The 25,415-nt window shown below is 41.4% G+C and overlaps 1 protein-coding gene across 1 annotated transcript in view; it reads right to left on the minus strand.

Annotated features, from left to right (window-relative positions):
- Positions 1–25,026, minus strand: part of bean1 (brain expressed, associated with NEDD4, 1) — a 31,462-nt gene extending 6,436 nt beyond the window's left edge. The window contains exons 1-3 of the mRNA XM_056292308.1: positions 24,921–25,026; positions 11,632–11,835; positions 9,269–9,410 (exon numbers count right to left, since the gene is read on the minus strand). Coding sequence (XP_056148283.1) covers positions 9,269–9,410; positions 11,632–11,835; positions 24,921–25,026 — 452 coding nt within the window. The remainder of the gene's footprint in view (positions 1–9,268; positions 9,411–11,631; positions 11,836–24,920) is intronic.
- Between the last annotated feature and the right edge of the window lie 389 nt (positions 25,027–25,415).

Raw genomic sequence — 25,415 nt, forward strand, 5'->3', positions numbered from 1 at the left:
ACAAATTGCCCCTTGCGAGATTAATAAAATTGTATTGTATTGTATGCTTAACCCAGCCACTGAGGATGCACAAGCCAGTGCATCCTTAGTGCCGGTCCCAAGCCCGGACAAATGGGGAGGGTTGCGTCAGGTAGGGCATCCGGCGTAAAATCTTTGCCAAATCAAATATGCGGATCATAAATAAGACTTACATACCGGATCGGTCGAGGCCCGGGTTACCAACGACCGCCACCAGTACTGTTAACCAGCAGGGTGTCGGTGGAAACTATGCTACTGTTGGGCGAAGGAGAAGGAGAGGGGGAAAGCATGTCCAGAGGCAGCTAGAGAGGAGGAAGGGTAGGCATGTGGAGGTGAGAGTTGGAACTTTGAATGTTGGCACAATGACTGGTAAAAGGAGAGAGCTGGCTGACATGATGGAAAGAAGAAAGGTAGGCATACTGTGTGTGCAAGAGACCAGGTGGAAGGGGAGTAAGGCCAGGAGTATCGGAGGTGGGTTCAAACTCTTCTACCATGGTGTGAATGGGAGGAGTAATGGGGTAGGGGTAATTCTGAAGGAAGAGTATGTCAAGAGCGTGCTGGAGGTGACATACTCATCACTCAGACAGAGTGATGAGTATGAAGCTGGAAATTGAAGGTTTATTGCTGAATGTTATCAGCGCATATGCCCCGCAAGTTGGGTGTGAGATGGATGAAAAAGAAGAATTCTGGAGTGAGTTGGACGACATGGTGGAGAGGGTACCCAAGGAGGAGAGAGTGGTGATTGGAGCGGACTTCAATGGACATGTTGGTGAAGGGAACAGAGGTGATGAGGAGGTGATGGGAAGGTATGGAGTCAAGAAGAGAAATGTGGAAGGACAGATGGTGGTCGATTTTGCGAAAAGGATGGAAATGGCTGTGGTGAATACATATTTCAAGAAGAGGGAGGAACACAGGGTGACATACAAGAGTGGAGGAAAGTGCACACAGGTGGACTATATCTTATGTAGAAGGCACCATCTAAAAGGGATTGGAGACTGCAAGGTGGTGACAGGGGAGAACGTAGCTAGGCAGCATCGGATGGTGGTCTGTAGGATGACTTTGGAGACCAAGAAGAGGAAGCGAGTGAAGACACAGCCGAAGATCAAATGGTGGAAGTTGAAGAAGGAAGACTGTTGTGTGGAGTTCAGGCAGGAGTTAAGACAGGCACTGGGTGGTAGTGAAGAGTTGCCAGATGGCTGGACAACCACTGCAGAAATAGTGAGGGAGACAGCTAGGAAGGTACTTGGTGTGTCATCAGGACAGAGGAAGGAAGACAAGGAGACTTGGTGGTGGAATGAGGAAGTACAGCAAATTATACAGAGGAAAAGGTTGGCAAAGAAGAAGTGGGATAGTAAGAGAGATGAAGAAAGTAGACAGGAGTACAAGGAGATGCAGTGTAAAGCAAAGAGAGAGGTGGCAAAGGCAAAGGAAAAGGCGTATGGTGAGTTGTATGACAGATTAGACACTAAGGAAGGAGAAAAGGACTTGTACCGATTGGCTGGACAGAGGGACCAAGCTGCAAAGGATGTGCAGCAAGTTAGGGTGATCAAGGATAGAGATGGAAATGTAATGACAAGTGAGGAGAGTGTGCTAAGAAGGTGGAAGGAGTACTTTGAGGGGCTGATGAATGAAGAAAATGAGAGAGAGAGAAGGTTGGATGATGTAGGGATAGTGAATCAGGAAGTTCAGCGGATTAGCAAGGGGGAAGTGAGGGCAGCTATGAAGAGGATGAAGAGTGGAAAGGCAGTTGGTCCTGATGACATACCTGTGGAGGCATGGAGATGTAAGGAGAGATGGCAGTGGAGTTTTTAACTAGATTGTTTAACACAATCCTGGAAAGTGAGAGGATGCCCGAGGAGTGGAGAAGAAGCATACTGGTACCGATTTTCAAGAACAAGGGCGATGTGCAGAACTGTAACAACTATAGAGGTATAAAGTTGATCAGCCACAGCATGAAGATTTGGGAAAGAGTAATAGAAGCTAGGTTAAGAGGAGAGGTGATGATCAGCGAGCAGCAGTATGGGTTCATGCCACGAAAGAGCACCACAGATGCGATGTTTGCTTTGAGAATGTTGACTGAGAAGTATAGAGAAGGCCAGAAAGAGTTGCATTGTGTCTTTGTAGATTTAGAGAAAGCTTGTGACAGAGTGCCGAGAGAGGAGGTGTGGTATTGTATGAAGAAGTCAGGAGTTGCAGAGAAGTATGTAGGAGTGGTGCAGGATACGTATGAGGGAAGTGTGACAATGGTGAGGTGTGCGGTTGGAATGACAGATGGGTTCAAGGTGGAGGTGGGATTACATCAAGGATCGGCTCTCAGCCCTTTCTTGTTTGCAATGGTGATGGACAGGTTGACGGACAAGATCATTGTGATCTGTAGCGAGAGTAGGGTGCAGGTTGAGGAGAGCCTGGAGAGGTGGAGGTATGCACTGGAGAGAAGAGGAATGAAAGTCAGTAGGAGCAAGACAGAATACCTATGCGTGAATGAGAGAGAGGACAGTGGAATGGTCAGGATGCAAGGAGTGGAGGTGACAAAGGCATTTGAGTTTAAATACTTGGGGTCAACTGTCCAAAGTAACAGGGAGTGCAGTAGAGAGGTGAAAAAGAGAGTGCAGGCAGGTTGGAGTGGGTGGAGAAGTGTGTCAGGAGTGATTTGCGACAGAAGGGTACCAGCAAGAGTTAAAGGGAAAGTTTACAAGATGGTTGTGAGACCAGCTATGTTATATGGTTTGGAGACAGTGGCACTGACGAAAAGACAGGAGGCAGAGCTGGAGTTGGCGGAGTTGAAGATGCTAAGATTTTCACTGGGAGTAACGAAGAAGGACAGGATTAGGAATGAGTATATTAGAGGGACCGCTCAGGTTGGACGGTTTGGAGACAAAGCAAGAGAGGCAAGATTGAGATGGCTTGGACATGTGTGGAGGAGAGATGCTGAGTATATTGGGAGAAGGATGCTGAATATGGAGCTGCCAGGGAAGAGGAGAAGAGGAAGGCCAAAGAGGAGGTTTATGGATGTGGTGAGGGAAGACATGTAGGTGGCTGGTGTGACAGAGGAAGACGCAGAAGACAGGAAGAAATGGAAACGGATGATCCGCTGTGACGACCCCTAACGGGAGCAGCCAAAAGTAGTAGTAGTAGTAGTAGTAGTAGTAGTAGTAGTAGTATTGTATTGTATGCTTATGAATACTGCAACATGTGTGTGTGTGTGTGTGTGTGTGTGTGTGTGTGTGTTTGTGTGTGTGTGTGTGTGTGTGTGTGTGTGGGCGGTTGTGTGCGTTTATGCATGTGTGTGTGTGGCTGACAACAGCTAGGTATTGCTGACTGAAAACAATTCCTCCCCAGCTTTCACCATACGTTCATGCATGATTAGAGCATCACATCTAGTCACTGCCCTGAGACAAGACATCTATCCATGAGAGACAAGTGCTACCTGGAAAAATTATCATCTTTCACCTCCAAAAAACGTTTCAGTTGTCATTAGCTGATTAAGACAGGGAATGCAACCAGGCAGCTAGATGTATTGAAAAGAGAGCTGACAAACTGACATAATTTAGAGTTGGAGGAGTGTGTGTGTAGCGTAATGCATACATGCACACACCTTGATTTCAATTTTTATTTCTTCAAGTCTCGCAAGAAGTCACTTACCACTGTAAAAAAATGACTCAAGTACCACTCTATAGCCCTTAAGTCCAAACTCTGCAATGGGTCCAGTGAAAGTGCAGCAACAAAGCAGGAAGCATCTATTCTGCACCTTCTGTTTGTCTAGATGACATGCAGATGGGTCGGTCAGTAGAGTACTGTTTCCTGTGTTAAGTTAAAAATCAAAAGATGACACTTGAACATATTTTAGTTTATGTTAGTTTCAAACACCCTCAGTGTAAAGGCAGATTTTTATGATGGGGAAGGAAAACTGGGGGATATTCGTACATAGGTCAGAACAGAAGGATGACCGCTGGCACATATCATCTGTGATGCGCTACAGAACTGGCCAGGGGACAACTCTGGCTGCAGCATATAGCATATGGTGTGTGTATGTGTGTGTGTGTGTGTGTATTTGTGTGTGTGTGTGTGTGTGTGTGTGTGTGTGTGTGTGTGTGTGTGTGTGTGTGTGTGTGTGTGTGTGTGTGTGTGTGTGTGTGTGTGTGTAAAACTCGCTGGTCCCTGCTCCCTACCACTGTGAGAGGCACAAACCTGCATGTATGTCTGCATGTTTCTATTTGTTGTCTGTATCTTTGCGTGAGTGTCCCTGCTTGCCTGTGCATCTGTGTTCTTTACACATATGTGTCTGGAATGGATTTATATGACATATGATTCTTATCACAACGCGAGCTGGATCATTCCAATATCTATAGCTTTTTAAGAATCCACAGCAGTGTGAGCGTGATGTGCATCTATTCTAGATTCACGACATACTGCATCCAAAAATACATCCTACAAAAAATATATATATATATAAAAGTTGCACTGAATCAAAAAATGTCTATAACTTAACCGATAACCGCAATCTGAAATAAACACAATTTGTTTGTAAAATTGTGCCAGAATCTGGCTCACATCATTATGTTCCTCTTATGTTTTCTTTGATTATGAGATGGCATATTTAATTCATTTTCCCCACTCAATGGGGCAATTTATTTTTGATCGTCTGGTTTGGAAGCAGAAGGTCACCTAGCTAGTGCACCTTGCCACAGGGTGGGAAGAGGTAAGGTACCTTTCTATGAGTAACAGGTAGCTCAGATTGTGGTTGACTGGACGAACTCACTAACCACTATTCTATTGTGCCAACTGTTGATTCTCCTAACAGTCTTCACTGCTTTTTAGGAAGAAAAAAAAAGTTTTCAGAATTATGTTCTATGGCCACAGACACACTTAGTCTACATATGATTATGAACTTTTAGAGATCTGCTGCCCCATTGGGATCATTTTTTCTAATCTAATATAATATGACCAGATCTAATCTAATCTAATCTAATCTAATCTAATCTAATCTAATCTAATCTAATCTAATCTGCCAAGAAGGTTAGATTTTTGCCTTAATTTGTCTTTTTGCCTTTCAGCAAGATATAAAAAAATTGATGGACGGATTGATTCTCACTTACTAATTGATTTTTGGGGGGTCAAATTCTGTTTACTTTTGTGATGTTTAACTCTGAAATGAATGCTGCAGTGTGTGAAATCTCCTCTGGTGGAAAGGACTGACGATGACACAATCTAATTCATAATACCAATAATACCATACCTTACCATACCTTACCATACCATACCATAATACCACACCTTAGCAACATGTTCAGCCAGCCCACATATTTTCTGAAACAAGACTGTTTTGACAACATGGTTGATCCTCAATATCCTCATCCTACTTGACCTCACTGCTGCTTTTGACATCATTAATCACCCCATCCTTCTCAACATTCTGGAAATCCTCCCTTGGTATCACAGGCACTGCCCTCTCCTAGCTCAAACCCTACCTTTCAGACTGACATCACTACATCCGTATCAACAACTGCCAATTCAACCTCACCCCTGCACTCCATGGAGTCCCCCAAGGCTTGGTGCTTGGTTCCCTTCTCTTCATCATCTACTTCTTCCCCCTTGGCAAAATTATATGCCAACATGATCTTCATTTCAATTTTTATGTCCATGACACCCAGCTCTACATCTCCATTAAATCAATAACCAACACCACCCACTCCAACACCTCACCTCACCAACTGCCTTAAGGATGTGAAAACCCAGATGAATACTAGCTTTCTCTAGCTTTACTGTAATAATTCTGAAGTCATTACAATCAGCCTAAAATCCCTCTGTAAACACTCGCAGCTTCTCTTTCTGCATTGACAACTCCACCACTTCCCCTTCCTCTACTTTCCAAAAGTTTGGTGTCATTTTTGACTCCACGTTCTCTTTTGCGCCCCATATCAACCATATTGTCAAAAGAGCCATTTTTCATCTCAAAAACATTGTCAACCTTTGCCCACCCCTCTCCTTTCCTGCTGCTGAAACCCTCATTCATTCATTCATCACTTCAAGACCAACACAATCTCATCTCACTGACACAATTGACAAGGCGTCACTATACTGATGTGGAAAGTACCCTTCACCTTCTGTATAGTTTCTTGAAAAGTACTTCTTAAATGAAACGTGTAATTAGAATTATTATTGTTATTATCACCATTATTATTATTATCTGCAGAAAATGAACTTTCTACCTATGGAATGGCGGGAAATATGGGTGTGGGATATATTTTGGAATAAATGTTCAGCCTTTGAGGTTTGCTCTCTACATTTACTCTTTACATTACTATAGTACATACCATGTACTCTAAGCATTGTAAGTTGGACTCTGGATTGGGACACATTAACACCAGTTTCTAACATCTTGCATGTCTCTTGCTAATTTATATTTCCCGTAAAAGAATAAATACCTTCAAAATAATCCTAAAATACTGAAAAAAATGTCACTAGCACTACAGGTGAAGAACCCCTTGTTTGTATAAACCCTATATCTCACTTGATGCCTGTGCTGCAGTGTGGATGATTCCCCTTATTATGCAATAGATTTCAGAAGTGTGTGTGTGTGTGTGTGTGTGTGTGTGTGTGTGTGTGTGCGTGTTCATGCTCAATTCTCTCTGAGCGGAAACACAAGCCTTCACAGTCTCCCCAGGTGAGCTGCTGATCCATTTGTGTGTGTGTGTGTGCGTTTGTTGGAAGCACAACGTTCACAGCCTCCATAGGTGAGCTGTTGATATTGAGTTCTCTGTGTTTCCCTAAACCATCTGTGGCCCACAAACACACACATACACATAATCACATACACACACAAACAAACATGCACTGCCGGATCATCCATCACATGATTTCATCTACCTGCTTGTTGGAAGGGTACCAACAGACAACTTGCTAGCATTATGATGAACAAAATGTGAAGTGTGTGTGTGTGTGTGTGTGTGTGTGTGTGTGTTGGCTGCCGTCCCATCTTGCAGGCAGAGAATCCGGCTCTCACACAGGTTCCAGAAAACTGCTGGCCTCTCATCAGAACAGTGACGTGGCTAGCTAGCTCTGCTCTCCATCCCTTCCTTTTCTTTCCATTTCCTCCCTCTCATATCCCTTTCCTGTATTTTACTTTCTTCTTTTCTCCCGAAATCACTCTTGCTACCACTCCCTTACTTTCTCTTTCCCCCCTCTTTCCATCCTTCCCTGTTCTCTTCCTCTTCCTCACTTCCTCTCATATCTCTTTCTCTCTCACTGTCTATTCTCATTTTCTCTCTTTTTGTGCCTTTAGGGTTCAATTCAAATTGTGTTTCTTGACGGTAATGTAATACACAAACCAAATCAAGTATTTATATTGTCATTTCTTCTAGTGTTGTTGTAGTTGTTTCTGTTTGGTGATGGCACTTTTTTGAGTCTCCTTGCTGTTGCACAATAAAAAATTACCTTTTGATATTGATTAGGTTTAGCCCTTCTGAGCCAACACTGTATTATCTTTTTGTGAAGAAGTGTAGACGACATTATCTTTCAAACCTAAATCAAAACACTCCCATTTGCAATTTATTGATTCAGGGCAATTAAATGACATCTATCAACATCATTGCTACCAAGATAAGCTGCGCTTCTCCTGCATATCATATTTTATTATCTTATTACTATTTTTAGGCCCTCATTTAAGCACTGCATTAAACGATTTTCTTCCCCTTTGGCTTTATGTGTTGTTAATAGAGACAGTTTGTTAATAGAGGCAGTATTAAAGTAAAATCTAACCTGGGGTTTGATTCAGATCATGTGACATGTGTCGCATTTATTCGGAAGACCAAATTTCAGGGGAGGGTCCTGCTCCAACTGAGACATTTGCTTGCTAACGGAAGAACACACACACACACACACACACACACACACACACACACACACACACACACACACACACACACACACACACACACACACACACACACACACACACACACACACTGCAGGGGAGGATAAACGTGTGTAAATTATTAAAATTACCAATTTGACTAGCTGACCTTTAGACCAAAACACCATGACACTGGCCTTAAGGTCTCTCTCTCTCTCTCTCTCTCTCTCTCTCTCTCTCTCTCTCTCTCTCTCTCTCTCTCTCTCTCTCTCTCTCTCTCTCTCTCTCTCTCTCTCTCTCTCTCTCTCTCGCTCTCTCTCTCTCTAACACGGGAACACACACACACAGTGTAGAGTATATATATAATAAAACTTAACTGAATGAAACCCTCAACGGTAGGGAAAGTGCTTAAAAACAAGGAGCAAAATAATGTAGTGAAACAGTACAAGTCTGTTTCATGCTATATGCAATCATCAGCTGTCACTAGAGCTAAACAGCAAAGAACAAAACATATATAACTGTCTCGCCGTGCACATCACGTGCACAATGTCCAGCATCCAGTTCTGTTCTTTGCCATGTAGTTCTAGTGAGAGCTGATGATTGCATATAGCATGAAACAGCCTTGTACTGTTTATTAAAGAATTACTCGAATCACATACACAATTTTTGCTACATGTTATTATTCAGTTTCACTTATTTTGTTGTAACATGTAAAGATTATATCCTGTATATTCTCGTTGTTTCACTATAGTATGTGTAAATCATGAAGTGCCTCATATTGACACATATTACATGTCTATCCATCCTAGAAGAGTGATCTCGCTCCTTTGTTGTGAAAACTTTTACGAAAAACGCTGCTGAGAAATGTTGAGATTTCTCCCATTATTATTTTTTTCTGAATCAGTGCTGTACAAATATCCCCCCCCTTTTTTTTTCTCCCCAATTTTATCTGGCCAATTACCCCATTCTTCCAAGCCATCCCAGTCGCTACTCCACCCCCTCTGCCGATCCGGGGAGGGCTGCAGACTACCACATGCCTCCTCCGATACATGTGGAGTCGCCAGCCGCTTCTTTTCACCTGATAGTGTGGAGTTTTGCCAGAGGGACGTAGTGCGTGGGAGGATCAGCTATTCCTCCCAGTTCCCCCTCCCCTCTGAACAGGTGCCCCAACCGACCAGAGGAGGCGCTAGTGCAGCGACCAGGACACACACCAACATCCAGCTTCCAACCAGCAGACACGGCCAATTGTGTCTGTAGGGATGCCCGACCAAGCCGGCGGTAACATGAGAATTCGAACCAGCGATCCCTGTGTTGGTAGGCAATGGAATAAACTGCTACGCCACCTGGATGCCCAAAAATAAAATCTGACTTGACACACAAACAAAAGTACATACTTACCCTGGCGGTGAGTCGGGGTACATGTTGTTGACGTGTGAGAGCGTCTCGGTGTATGAGTCAAAGTCTAAACCGGGAGGAAAGTCCTCCAGGCAGGTAGACCTTAATTCACCCAATGAACCTCCATAGGAAAACCCATCTGGGGCTAGAGAGAGACAGAGAGCAGGCTACGGTGGTTAGCTAACTGAATGACTGCATATCTCAATAAATGCATTTCTAGAAACCTACAGAGAACAGCAGGCATCTCATAATACAAGTCTTAAAAGTGGGATCTAAAAAAAAAACACAAAACACATACTCACTGACTGTTCAGTCAAGAGGCAAAATTAATGTACTATATATCAGTCACCTGATCCCTGGTTTTACTATGCCCTGTGAATAGGATTACATTATAAAAGCTCATTCAAGGGAAACAATTACGATTTTTAACATTATCTCTATAAATTGTAGGGATACCACTCCTTTAGCAGCCATAATACTGCGCAGTCTTCTGTGTGTCTCTGAAACACAGCTGAAACTGTCACTGACGTTACTGGTGGACAATCTGGGTATATGAAAAGAGATTTCCTGATCTGCCAACAGGCTGCAACGTGTTAAAAAAATATGAACATCACCACTTCATACAGATGTATAAGACAATGAGAAAACTGTATGCTACATATTATTAGCATTTCATATATACCACAAAACCTATCAGCAAACTAGGAGGGAAGTTTTCACATTCACAAAAACTTACTTGAGTGAAGGCCTACTTACTTACTTTTCTACACAATTTTGGCAGCGTTTTACAGACACACAAAACACTATATTATGGCTGCTAATAGAGTGTCATCCCCACAAAATATATGTAGCAATATAGATGTAAGAAAAAAATGTTTAATGCATAGCAGTACAAGCTTGTTTCTGCTAATGATCATTAGCAGATGATGAGTGCACGATGCATGAAACAAGCTTGTACTGCTATGTATTAAACGTTTTTTTCCCCCTACATCTATATTAATATTCCACTCCTCATTGGTTGAGCACTTTTATCAACACCATTGACGGTTTCAATATATATATATATATATATATATATATATATATATATATATATATATATGTGTGTGTGTGTGTGTGTGTGTGTGTGTGTGTGTGTGTATATATGTGTATATATGTGTATATATACGTGTATATACACACACACTATATATAGTATATATATTATAGATGTAGGGGAAAAAAAACTTAATACATAGCAGTACAAGCTTGTCACGTGCGTTGCACATTCATCAGTTTCTAAAAAAACACATACTCACTGGCTGTTCAGTCAAGAGGCAAAATTAGAAAAAGAATTTTTTTCGAATTTTTGACAAAGCCAAAAAAAAGAAAGAAGATTTTTTTGGCTTTGTCACTGCTCCACCCCCTCCACTGATCCGAGGAGAGTTGCAGACTATATCTATCTATCTATCTATCTATCTATCTATCTATCTATCTATCTATCTATCTATCTATCTATCTATCTATCTATCTATCTATCTATCTATCTATCTATCTATCTATCTATCTATCTATCTATCTATCTATCTATCTATCTATCTATCTATCTATCTATCTATCTATCTATATACATATATACTTTGTTAAAAGAAACACTCAACGGTAGGGAAAGTGCTCAACAAATAAGGAGCAAAATAATCCAGTGAATCAAATAAATTCTTTATGAGCCAGTACAAGACTGATTCATGCCATGAGCAATCATCAGCTAAGTTACTTGAATCACTGAATTTTATATATATATATATATATATATATATATATATATATATATATATATATATATATATATATATAATGAGTATGTAAAGATAATGTTGAAATCATAATTGTTTCCTTTTAAATATATGTCAGTTAGTCATTCAGCGAATTACTTTTTTTTTTTTGCTTTGTCATTGCTCAACCCACTCTGCTGATCTGGGGACAGCTGCTTACTACCACATACCTCCTCCGATACATGTGGCGTCACCAGCCGCTTCTTTTCACCTGACATTGAGGAGTTTTGCCAGGGGGACATAGCGCGTGGGAGGATCACACTATTCCCCCCAGTTCCCCCTCCCCCCCAAACAGGCACCCCAACTGACCAGAGGAGGTACTAGTGCGGTGACCAGGACACATACAAACATCCGGCTTCCCACCCGCAGAGACAGCCAATCGTGTCTGTAGGGACACCCGACCAAGCCGGAGGTAACACGGGGATTCAAACCGGCAATCCCCGTGTTAGTAGGCAACGGAATAGACTGCTATGCTACCCGGACGCCCTCTTCAGCGGGTTACTTTAGTAAAGGTGCAATCAGTGAGGTTTGCAGGGAGCACAGCTTCTAACTCACCATAACTAGCTCGGAGGTGCGGGTTACGGAGTCGGCTGTCCTTGCGTAGGCTGCCGACGATGATGGTGATGCAGGAGAGGAAGAGGACCAGGCCTATAACAATCCCAGCCACCACGAGTGGAGAGACAAGGAGAGACGCCTCCCCCCCTGAGTCTCTCTCGCTCCTGCAGTCTGGGTACTCCCCATGGCTCTGGTTGGAGCTCACTGGAGAGAGAGAGAGAGAGAGAGAGAGAGAGAGAGAGAGAGAGAGAGAGAGAGAGCGAGCGAGAGAGAGAAAAGGAAGAGGTCATTATTTGTAATCTAATTGGCAACAGTTCCATGGCAGCAAAGAGCACAGCAGGCAAAAATGTATTGAGGCAACCATTCAGGGATAATTTAAACTGACATTTTGACAGCTGGGGGTGGGGTGGGGCGGGGTGGGGTGGATGAAAGACCATTTTTTGAGCAGATGGGGTGAGGTGGTAGAAAGTTCAGCTCATAATGTTTTATTCAGGTGGGTTGACTTTTCATTCCTATTAATGTTAAAATCATGAATAATGTCTGTGTGCAGGCGGCTCCCCTAAACTGTCAGCTAAATAATCCAGCAGTGTGTCATATCACACACACATCACTCACCTTAACAAACAAATGGATCGTGTCCACTCATGACACACTCTGTCACAGGAAAGGAGAGGCTCATCCAACCAAGTGTGACATTTCGACATAACCTTCGTACTGCCTTGCACCATATGTCATTTCCATCAGCATGCTCATAATGCAGACTAATGTGTGGAGACCAGGGTCAATTATACGGTTGTAATGATATAAATATGTCTGACTGAAACAAGCTAGAGATGAAACTCAGACTGTACACATTCATTTATGTTGTCTTTGTCTTCCTACAGCCCAATATCATACTCCCTGTGGAACCATCCATCCATCCATTGCCCAAACCGCTTCGCCAACTTAGGGTCGCGGGATGCTGGAGCCTATCCCAGCAGTCATTGGGCAGCAGGCGGGGACACCCTGGACAGGCCGCCAGTCCATCACAGGGCCAACACATTCACACCTAGGGACAATTTAGTATGGCAGATTCACCTGACCGACATGTCTTTGGGCTGTGGGAGGAAACCCACATAGACACGGGGAGAACATGCAAACTCCACACAGAGGATGACCCGGGACAACCCCCAAGGTTGGACTACCCTGGGGTCGAACCCAGGACCTTCTTGCTGTGAGGCGACTGCGCTAACCACTGTGCCACCCCCTGTGGAAATATATGGTATATAACTTTTTTTTTGGAACACATTCATTTGAATAGCACTCTCAATTTTCACTCCTACAAATCCAAATGAATCATTTGAATGACCGTTTGGTAAGGCTGAAATATGACTGGCTGATATGACTGACCAGTGTCAGTAGGTTCAACAAGCAAAAGCAGATAGAAAACCTTGTTACAACTGTTACAGAACTGAATCTGAGTCATACCCATACTGATATCATTGATTTCTGCAGAAAAAAAAGAAAAACTTTATTGTACCCTTGAATCACTACTAAATGTCTATTTTTGGTCCTCACTAAGACCAAAACAATGACATCACTCCACTTCTGAGGTCATTACACCGGCTTCCTGTCCTAACAAGAATCGATTTTACAACTCTGCTCTTGGTTTATGAAGCAGTGAAGGGTTTAGGGCCAAAAATACATTTGTGATCTTCTGCTAGGCTATGAACCAGGTCTGCTTTCTGTCCCCACAGCTGGTACTAAACATGGAGAGGCAGCTCTCAGTTTTTATGCACCGCATATCTGGAACAAACTCCCAGAAAACTGAAGCCCTGCTGCAACCCCCAGTTCTTTTATATCAAGGCTGAAGACTTTTCTGTTGGCTGCAGCCTTTTATTAAATCAAATTTGAGGCTTTTGATTAATATCTTACACTGCACTGTAAATTCTAATCGCCTACTTTTCTGTCTTGTTCAATCTTAGCTTATTTTTTATTCAACTCTTTTTAATTGCATTTAAACGTCTTTTTATATTGCCTTATGTTGCTTTTACATTTTGTCTTGATGCCTTTTCTGTTTTGTGTAAAGCACTTTGAATTGCCTTGTTGTTGAAATATGCTATAAAAAAATAAACTCGCCTTGCCTTTACCTTTCACTGTCCCTTTGTAAATGTTGTTGCTCCTTGCAAGTCTGAACAAAAAAGGCTCATCTAACCTGTCAGGAACATCACCTCATCTGACCTGCTCCGAAAAGAATTGTCTGAGTTAGTTTTGCGACGAAGCTCTTTCTTCTCAAAATGCATCAATAATGAACGATTCAACAGTTTCAATAGTTGAATTATGGTTTCTGATGAGTCATGTCGTCTCTTCATGCTTCTGGTTGTACCTCTGGTTTGTTATATACATGGGGTAAGAAAGCTGTACTGGCCCAGGAAATATTCTCTTGCAGTGGTATATTTGTCTGTCTGCAGCACTGAAAGGCTTTGGACCAGCTACAATTGTGAATTAGTTACGTGTAGTGTGAAAAAGATAAATCATATTTTTAAAGAATTATGGAGCCACTGAACATTTTATTACTTAATGGTAATGGCCAATGTAAGAAGTTTGATTGAATGATAATGTATTGAGTTGCACGAATGACACCTGTACGTCTGCAGCTAACCTGTGCATTGTTTACGAAAGCACTAAAATATAACGGTTTACTATTAAGAACATGGAACCTACATGATGTAACTTTATACTCTCATATTTGTTTTAATTTTGGCAAAAAGAGTGAACGGTGCCCTATTCTCTCCCCCAACCAGTCTGAATGACAGGTTGAAATGCGGCTAACGCACTACGGCACCGCCACACAGCACAATGGGCAGCTGTCTGCAATATGTCACCGAGGCTGCATGCGACCTTGTAGAAAGTGAACACAGATATATCCTCCTAGACAAACGGAGGGCACAGCTTGCCCAGCTGTGCCCAAACCCTGCCGCATGGTCCTGTCCTGTCACCCCCCAAGGTTTGAATGTGTGCCAGGGAAGAGGAACGAGCCAGAGGGCCCCTGGATACCCAGCTGGACAGATGGATATGGACGCATCGAGCAAATGGGCACATGTGTGTATCTATAAGTCTATGTGTGTGTGTTGGCGCGCACATGCATATTTGTGTACAAATGCGTTGGTTGGACTCCGTGCATACTGTCAAAGTACAGGACAATCTTGTACAACAGAAAGGGGTGGGGGTGGGGGGGTGAGATGGGAAGAAACCGATAATGACGGTGTGTGTGTGTGTGTGTGTGTGTGTGTGTGTGTGTGTGTGTGTGTGTGTGTAAAATGACAGTGGTGCACCAGGGGGTCAGGTTACATAAGTGCTGTCTTGCCCTTTACATCTCTTGCCGTCCCTGCTCTCTCGCTCTCTCTTTCTCGCTCTTTCCCCATCCCTTGACCTTGACTTGCTTGTTGCTTTCTTTTGCTCGCTCATTCTCGCGTCTCGTCTTCCATCCAAACAATTGTATCACTCCTTTTACATCTTCTCTCCTGTCTTGCTGCCCTCCCCTCTTTCAGCCTCATCAACTGCATTTCTTGCTCCATCCCGCCATCATTTTATTGTCTCTGCCCCACCCTCTTTCACACACCCCCCCCTCTCCCTTTCCCCCTGAGGACTTATTCCATTTCAGTGTGTGACAGATAATTAGATCTGGAGTCTACATTTAGTTCACACACACACACACACACAACCACCCAAACACACACACACACACACATCCTTCACTCATCATCGCCAGCATCATCATCATCTTCATCATCGTCATTAGATTACAGAACCTTGCTGGTCTGTTGCTCTCCATTTCTACTGAGGTCTGTTTCCATAGGCTAGTTCTGGGAACTTATCTCTTATCTCTGTGAACCATCCATACCTTTTGTATGTGTTTAAGTGGGAGAGTACTGCTGGCGTCGTGTGTGGCTGCCGCTTCTCCCTCTCGTAGCCCACCCCCCTTCCCATCCACCCCTGTATGTCTGTGTTATGTTTATCTGTTGTCTTGTTTCACTGCTGTTTATTGTAAAGCGACTCTGAGTGCTAGAAAAGCACTATATAAGTTTGATTTATTATTATTATTATTACCAGGCCTCCAAAGGGCTCAGCCTTGGCACAAGCCTAGTTTTACAGAGCCCTTTGGAGGCCAAATACATGAAATGAAAGTTATTTTGTTTGTTTGTTTTTAAAATAAGTCACCTTTACATATTGCAATCCTGCTGACCATCCAGGGCATTACTACAGGTACTTCAAGCACAGCCTGAATTGTTTGGGTTTGGGTTGGGTCTGAAAAGAAAGATCTTATATGTACAATTACTAGTTTGGTTGTAAATTAGTCAAAAATGATTACCTTAAGTGATGTTTGTTGATATTTCTATAAAAGACAGACAAAAAGACTAAGGACCTTTCATTTCATGTTTTGGGCCTCCAAAGGGCTCTCTGAAACTAAGCCTGGGCTAGGGCTGTCTCCATGAAATGATAAAATTAAAACTTTGTCGTAGGACTAAACCAAATACATCATTGGAAAGATCTTGACCTGTAGAGCAAATAGCCCTACAGTAAATGGCTCCTGCTTTGAAATTTGACCTCTGAACCTTGACGTCAGTGCATGTTGGAATGCTTGTCAGTCAGCAACAGAAGGGCCTACAGTCGTGGGACCAACTGTTACGGAGAGCTCTTGACTTCAGCTACGTGACCATACTCATATGGTCAATATTAATTTTCACATGTTTAACAATTAGATCTTTAAAATGGGTTTCCCATTCCCTTAAACCCCTCAGCGTACTCTCAATTCAGTATTTACAACTTCCAATTCTAGGATATACAGTAATCCATCCATCCATTATCCAAGCCGCTTATCCCAACCGGGGTCGCAGGGATGCTGGAGCCTATCCCAGCAGTCACTGGGCAACAGGTGGGGAGACACCCTGTACAGGCCATCAGTCCATCACAGGGCCCACACACACACACACACACACACACACACACACACACACACACACACACACACCTAGGGACAATTTAGTATGGCTAATTCACCTGACCTACATGTCTTTGGACTGTGGGAGGAAACCAGAGCACCCGGAGGAAACCCACGCAGACAGAGAGAAAATGCAAACTCCACACAGATGATGACCCGGGACGACCCCCAAGGTTGGACTACCCTGGGGCTCAAACCCAGGTCCTTCTTGCTGTGAGGTGACCATGCTAACCACTGCACCACCGTGCCACCAAATACGGTAATATTTTTTAAAAACTACAATTCACTTGAGTCACACCATGCAGCTTGATACAAATCAGTACCACAGTTGTAGTTCTTCCCGTATTTAAGGAGCTTTAGGCCTATATGTATTTCATTTTATTATAGTTTCCTGTCACGAACTCCATCAGTTCATCCAGTTCATACCTCAGATCCCATCTCCCTTTCCTACCTGGCCGTCATTCCACTCCCCTCACCTGATTTCCCCACCCACCTCACCTGTAGCTCAATTCTTCCCAATCACCCACAGTATTTATTCCAGCCCCCTTTCACTTGCCCACTGCCAGATTGTCTAGTGTGTTTTCTCATCTAGAAATCCAGGTTATTTTTTTTTCTTGTGGTCATTCTGCCTGACCTGCATGTGTTTTGACTCTGCAGCCTGATTTCTGATTTCTATTTCTTCTGCCTGCCCCTTCTCTGCTCTGTTCGCCTGTTTTAAACTGACTCCCAGGTAACCTGAACTGTGTATGAACCCGTTTTCCCTTCTGCCTGCTCCTTGTCTGTTTTGGTCACGTATCGAACCGTTTTCCCCAGTATTCTGACCTCTGCCTGCCTTTTGACAAAAGTAAACTGTTTTGTGACCTAAATTTGCCTGTTTTTGAGTCACGCATTTGGGTTCTCATCTGCCAGTCTTAAATTAAAGTTCCATTCATTACAGTTTCCAAATATTTGTTTGGCCACCTCCTGGTTTTAGTAAACTGCCCCTGTGTGCTTAGAAATCCAAAGAGGAAGAAGGAATACGTCATTCCTGGGCACTCTAAACTCTCTTTTTTTACTGAACGAATATCATCGTTACATAAAATAACACAAATGAGATAACAGTTCAGATAACTATACACAATGCAAAGACAATGGTTCAAACAACATGCAAGCTATGTGGTTTCGGTTGATTGCAGCATCCATTGCGATCACCATAGCAATATTTTACATGCAAATTCACAATAAAGCAAGACGCCACGTTAACCACAGGCGAGCATTGTCATCATATCATATTTAACAAATTTGTCATTCCAATGCGGGGGGGGGGCTGTCTTCAAAATCATTGTCATTTTTTAGTTATTATTAGGGGGAAAATTATAAGAGAAATATAATTGCCTTTTTAATAATGTAAAGGGAACACAATTGAAGCTCTGGCCTTCCTTCAAAACTAACTCATTACATCAAAATGAAAGTTATCAGACACAATTCAGTGTTTTAGAGAACAAAAAATTGTAACTGAAGTACTATATAATAAATTCAGTTAAATGACGATAAAAATAACATAGTTTTCTATACTAGGAAACAATATTAACCACCACCCATTGCGCAACGTTGTTGAACCAAGGAATTGGATCCTAACTGACATTCCCTTGGCATTGTTTCCGTGGTGGCAGCATGTAATTTTAACACATTACGTGCTGCCACCACGTAATGCGGTGTTACGAGGTCGTGGTCATTTCACGTATTTCTGTGGGATCAGGTTGGACAAGCCCTGCACGCTGTGTGAGATTGTACGTCAGTGTCATGCCGTCATCATTTCCATTAGGCCTAACTCAATTGTAGCCTTGTACAGTTAAAAATAGCACCCTCAGTCGCTGTTATTTTCTTATTATTTTAATGATGTCTGCAAGTCCACCCGTGAAACGTAAGAGGCTGTAGAGATATAGGGCTGAATGGGAGAGGAGAAAGATTACCGGGTCCACACATAGAGTGACTGACTGAGCAGCTGCTACAGAAACACAGACTTTATTTTCAATCGATTTCCTTTCTTTATGCTACTGGGGAATGCTTGCCGTTACTAATAGTTTCTATTTTTTGGGGTGGACACAATGTTATGTTTGGGATGTTTCAGTGTTGTTTGTGTCAAACCAATCAGTATTAGAAATCCAAAGTGTAATTTTGTTACACTTGTAATTGTACAAGCTTTTGTTAGTCTTGCTATAAAGCACTGCAAACCGTGTGTATTGGCGTATTGGATTCCCCCCCGAAAAAAAAAATCATTGCATCACCAGAGGAGAGCAGATGTAGGAACTGTGGCGGGGGGTGGGGAGCTTGGGGAGAGCCACTTATTTCTCCATATATAAGGTGGCAACCCTAACTCAGGGTGAACATAACCATGCTTCTGCATACCATGCTCAGAGCCAAGGGGCACTGCAAAGATTTCATGAAACTCTGAATTCTGTTGCATGGTTAGTGTTGAAATGAATCAGGATTGGGAAGAAGGGCTGCCATAGCTGTTGTTAGCTGCTAGAGATGTTGTGCACCGGTTTTAGCCCTACTTAACTTATTTTGGGGCATACAGTGCGTGGGCCGCTCACTCTGATTGCATGCACTACAACCCTAAACCTATCTAAACATTACCCGGAGGAGCTGTATATGAGAACGCAACCGGACATTAAACGGACTTCACCCTGCCTTATTGAGCCCATTGTCCGGAGTTGTTGGGTTTTTTTTTTTTGCTTTGAAAAATTGATTAATTAAGTATGAACAACACAAAACACACCTTACACAGACAAGACTGTGGCAAGTTTAATGCTTTATTTTACATGGTAGGTGCAGGTCAAAATGTGATTTATGCACAAAGTGCAGGCTTTTTCCAAGTCTCAGGTGTACCTTTGTTGGTGTGGCTCTTTTATGTGAGTAAGGAAAAAGAAGGGTGACTTCCGGTCTACTGAACAGTGATGCATTACATAAAAGTTTGATCCAAACAAAAACAAGTGTTCAGACTGAACACAACAGAAACAAAACAACAAACAAGGAGCCAGCTCTAGGTTTATCCTTGGGTTATGTCATGGTAATGTCTTCCTTGTGTCATGTTCAAGTGTCATGTTCCCTCCCACAGATGTATGTTCCTCATTTTGGTTTCCTCCATGACGATCAACATAACTTTTTTCTTTTTAATTGAACATTATTTTTACAAACAAGGCAAGTCAACCATGGTATAAAACATTTGGGCATGTGTCTGCGTAAGACAAAACAAACAAATGAGGAGAAAAAATATCCAAAATCAAAATTCTTAAAAATAAAAGTGAATTAAAATATATAAATCAAACATACCACACAAACAATACCGCTAAGATGGTACATTCACATAATTTGGTCTTCAATATGAATTAAAGGTTGATACATTCAGGGTCTATTGTAAGATTGTGCACATTTCAGCAGTTCTTTTGCGGATCTTAAATTCATACATTTCAGAGATTTACAGTACAGTCTAAATTCATTACAAAAAGCATGGAAAATGGGTGGCGTTTTCATAAATTTAGATTTGTCTATATAATGTTTTGCCATTATGAGAATTGTGTTAATCAGCAGATTTTCTCTTTTCTCTTTCATCACCAGTCCATACATTACGTCCACATGTGATCTGAGTTCAACAGATATTCTTTTGTTTCACCCATTCTTCCATTCGTTTCCAAAATAGTTGGGAGTGACAACATGCATAGAAAATATGCTCCATTGCTTCAATATCTGAACTGCAAAATGAACAGACATTATTTTCAAAACTGAATCTTAATCTAAGAAATTCATTGGAGGGATATATATCATTAATTGAATGTTTCTGTTGTTCCATAGCGGTGTGGAATGAGGAGTAAAATTATGTTTGTACAACACTCGCCAATATAAGAGGACTTGCTGATGATAGCTGGATAACCTAATTGGGCAGCTTCTTGATGTTATAATCATATTCATTCATTATCCAAGCCACTTATTCTGCTCTCAGGGTCGCGGGGATGCTGGAGCCTATCCCAGCAGTCATTGGGCAGGAGGCAGGGAGACACCCTGGACAGGCTGCCAGTCCATCACAGGAAAAGAAAATCTAAACCTCCAATAGCATTGAATAAACTGTCTGGAAAAATGTGCCATAATCTACCTGGGGATTTTAAATAGGATTTAAGCCATTTCAATTTTGTTTCATTCATACATTCAAAATCAATGGCTTTTAAACCTCCTTCTTCATAGTTTTTAACCAAGACAGGTTTTTTTAGATAGTGTGTTTTGTTATTCCAAATAAAATTAAAATTTAGTTGATTCACAGCTTTTAAAATGTATTGGTCCAATGGCAGGGAGTATGTAGGGTGTAAGATTCTGGAAAGACTTTCAACTTTACTGAGGTAAGTGCAACCAAATATAGTGAGATCTCTTTGCAGCCAATTTAAAATATTTTTTACAATTTGTCAATTTCCCCGTCAAGTTTAAAGAGTTACTTTCTTCTAGATTTTTGGTTAGATGTTTTCTCAAGTATTTCACCCCTGTTTTAATAGGTATGTTATAAATTGTTTTATGGGTACAGTTTTTAATTGGTGACAGTTCACATTTGTTAAGGTTGAGAAACAATTCAGAGGCTTTGGAAAAAACACTTTGTATAGAAGTAGGGATTTGAAGTTTTTTTTTTTTTTTAGAAAAAACTGTTGTGTCATCCGCAAACTAGCTAATGATCAATTCTTTTTCAAAGATCTTGATACCATAAAGATTCTGACAATTTTTATCAAAATAGCTAGCATTTCTGCTGCCAAGATTAATAGACCAGGACTAATTGGACAGCCTTAAATTATGCCTCTTCTTAAATCGAAATGGCTTGTAGTGCTGAAAGGCAAGGCAACTGAACTAGTTCTATTATTATAGAAAGTGTGAATTAGATCTATAAATTTTGGCCCATACCCATAATGCTGTAGTGTTTGGGTTATGAATGGATGTTCTATCACATCAAATGCTTTCTTGAAGTCAAGAAATACAATGTAACCATTAGCTTCATAATCTAAAATATCTAGCATAAGACATATGTATGGTATCATGTATTGACCTCTCATTCATAAATCCAGATTGAGTTGTGCCAACAACTTGGGGTAGAGTTGTTTTTAATCTCCTAGCAAAAATATGACCCAAGAGTTTATAGTCGTTATTCAGGAGGGTAATAGGCCTAAGGCTGTCAACTAGTCTTGCATCTTTTCCTGGTTTTGGAATAAGGAAAATAACTCCTTGTTTCATGGTTGGTGGGAGATTAGTTTTCAACAGCTTCTAGGAACACCTGTAATAAAAGTTCTCTTAAATCATTCCAAAAATGTTTGTAAAAATTGGCAGTTAGCCCATCTGAGTCTGGAGACTTCAATTTTTATTATAGCCTTGTCCAATTCTTCTATCAATATGTTAGACTTACGTAGTTCTTTTGAGTCATTATCAAGCTTTGGAATACTACTTTCTACTATATTAAAGAATTCTGAACACTCAATTGACGAAAAACAGGATGTATACAAGCTCTTATAAAAGGAAAAAGATTTCCTTGGTTATCATACTGGGTTCCGAGCATTCTGTGTTGTTGATTAGCAGTGCTGTAATTTCATTCTTTTCTTGTCTTCTTTTTTCTAATTTACAGAAGTAAGAGGAGTTTCCCCCCCCTTCTTCTATCCATTTGGCTTTTGATCTAATAAAGGCTCCTTTTGCTTTAGCCTGGAAGACGCAGTCTAATTTATTATGTAACTCTATTATTTTCTGCTTTTCTTCATTTGATGGGTTTTTGTTTTGTTACAATATATATTTAACTCTTTAATTAGTTTGTTTTTGTCTTTCTTTTTTTCATTAGCCATTTTTTTGTTGAATGTAATTGAGTATTGTCTTACTTTATATTTGAAAAATTCCCATTTGGAAGAAAACAAAGGGAGATTATTGTCCTTTTTTATTTGATCTAACATAGATTTAATTGTATGACAATAATCATCGTGTAGTAAAAGAGTTGTGCTGAATTTCCAATATCCCTTATTTCTCCTGAAAACATATGGTGTTTTTAGCTCTAAGGATATAAAGGCATGGTCAGTCAAAGGGACCTTATCGATGGGACACTTTTGATACATGGGTGAAAACGCTGTTGCTAACTAGCGACAGAAATCGATTCCAGATTTTGAATGACCATTTGGCTTAAACCAAGAAAACTGTTGTATGTACCCATTTTTTCCCCCAAACATCTTCTAACTTAAGTTCACTACAAAAAGCCAGGATAATGTCATTATAGTGATGGTCATAATGTTTACTTGGGAATCGATCCAACAAATTATCTGGTGTAATATTAAAATTACCTGTTACAATGTTCTCTGTTGAGTAAAGTCATTTAAGATCGAATATAATTTCTGATATATTTAAAAGTAATGCCTTATTCTGAGTACATTTATTATAACCATATACGTTAGTTATGATTACAAGAGTTGTCAATATTTATGACCATGACTATCCAGTGACCAACCTCATCAGATTTGACTGCAATAACTGAACCTGGGCCATTATTCATTAACATAGCTACCCCAGCTGATCTTGACGTACCGTGACTGTAATAAAATATTTTCACTCCACTGGTTAATCCAAAACTTTTCATCAATAGTAGTTGAATGTTTTTCTTGAAGAAAGTTAATATTAGCTTTCTGACCCCTGCAATATAGAAAAACTGCTTTTCTCTTGACCCTCTCCTGAAGACCATTTGCATTTAATAAAATTAATAAAAGTTGACTTTTTAAAGAAAACACAAATGTAGAACCACTTAAAACCTAAAAATAGAATTGAATGTTTTAGCTTATGTAGAAATATAACTTACTTAAGAGTGCTATGCACTGTACTGTAAACTAGTTGGTTTTAACGGTTAGCAAAACAGCAAACAGATTCAACAGTCTTTCCGTTTCGAGCATTTACCCATTGTAGAGAGTCATTTTCTTCTTTCAGCCTTCTCCTGTAGTTGCATAAACTCTTTTGCCATCTATGAAGGCGATTGGGCCCCTGAAGCCGGCCCTTTTCCCTGCTTTCCTTGCTTTTTCTATGATGGGCCACAGTGTGTCTTGGGCGAGTTTGTCCCCTTTGGTCAAATCTTCCACGAAGCAGATCTGCATCTCCTCACACACCTTGTGTTTGAATGATGCTCCCCAGACGTCAGCACGGTGATTTGTTGACTCACAAGTCAGTCTCTAAACGCTTCGCGGAACGGGGCCAAGCTGGCGACGTGAGTGCAAGCGTTTTCGAGAGCCGATCACTAATATTTTCTAAAACAAGCGGAACACAACCTTCTAATAGACTATTGTATTACAACGCTATAAGAGCTGTGTGGTGTGGTTTATGTTGATGAGCTAGTGACCTTCATCGTTACTCTAGTCGTTTTAAACTGGTAAACTTATTCGAGGTAAATGCAAAGTTAGCTGAGTTTGTCAGCCGACGGAAACAGCATGGCCAAATCAGTGAAGGAGACAGGGACGTTCGACCTGCAACATTAGCTATCGCGGATGAAGATTTTCCTCCCTTGCCTATGACACTATCCAAACCCCCCTACTCCTAAGAAAAGCAAGACCCCGCGAGGTCCAGATGTAGATAGTAGTACAGACCTTGTGTAGAAAATCTCAGTGAAGTTTAACACCAGAATTGATGCTCTGAAAAAGAATGTGGAGAGACTAATCTCCGACAACACAGTGAAGACCGAAGGTCTGAAAACAACTGCTGACTTTGCCTGTGCTGAGATTCGACATGTGAAAGGAAAAATGACAAACGTTAATGTCTTTACTTGAGGATTCCCCCTGGCTCCATTTAAATTGTTTTTTTTATTGTTGTTGTTTGAAAGATATATTTGAATACTGAATATTGTATCTTCTATACAACTTGTTTAATAAAAAGTCTCTAAACGCTTCGCTCAACTAGAGACTGAGGACATTCTCCCAGCTTTGGTTGCTAAAACTGGGTGGAAACAATTAAGAGTTTAAAAACCGTTAATTGCAGAACTAAGCCAAAGTCTTTAGGGCGGGGCCGTCACATTGGGGCGGTGACATGCAGAAGTCGTGTGCTTGTAAACACCGTCGTACCAGCAACACTTGCGTTATAGGATGGCTCAGGCGCAGTTACCGAAAAAAACTAGACAAACACAGTCAGCGAGCTAACATTAATTATGGTTTCAAACTCACCATTGCACTACAGTGTGTACTTCGTCAACAGCCACTCCAACCAGCCGCTCCCGAAATAACGGTGTTTGTAGAAGCCGTCTCCACTTTGCTTGGCCAACAAAAGTTTCTAGTGTGCCAAACACAACCTTGGGCGAAATCACCGGCGGCGATCTGGTCATCGATGTCCTCGCTTTGTCCCGCGTATGCGGCAGGGATGCCCTTTGCTTTCAGAAATTGCACTTGCTCCTCCATTATCGACATCTAAGGGCATATGACTAGCAACATAGATTTAAGTCCCTGTGCAGACAACAAGTCGCAGACAGTTGGTCAAGCTTGATAGACCAAGCTTTTCCCGTAACCACTTGGTAAACAAGCAAACGCGTCTTTCTTGTACTGGGTTAAAAGTTTTAAACAAAGCCGCTGTAAATGCGGCTTTGTGTAAAGGGGTGGGTTTGGCGAGGTTCTCACACTTTTAGGGTCAGTAGTTCCACCTACGTGTGCTCAGTCCACCAAACTTGTCAACTGAGCACACGTTCGATAAAACTGAACCAAACGATCTAACGTTACTCGGGACATCCATTTTCGATGTTTTAAAAACCTTACAAAGTGATCCGCTATATCTCCAGTTTGTTTCACTACGC

Source organism: Lampris incognitus, chromosome 13 (assembly GCF_029633865.1).
Source record: "Lampris incognitus isolate fLamInc1 chromosome 13, fLamInc1.hap2, whole genome shotgun sequence".
Taxonomy (NCBI): Eukaryota; Metazoa; Chordata; class Actinopteri; order Lampriformes; family Lampridae; genus Lampris; species Lampris incognitus.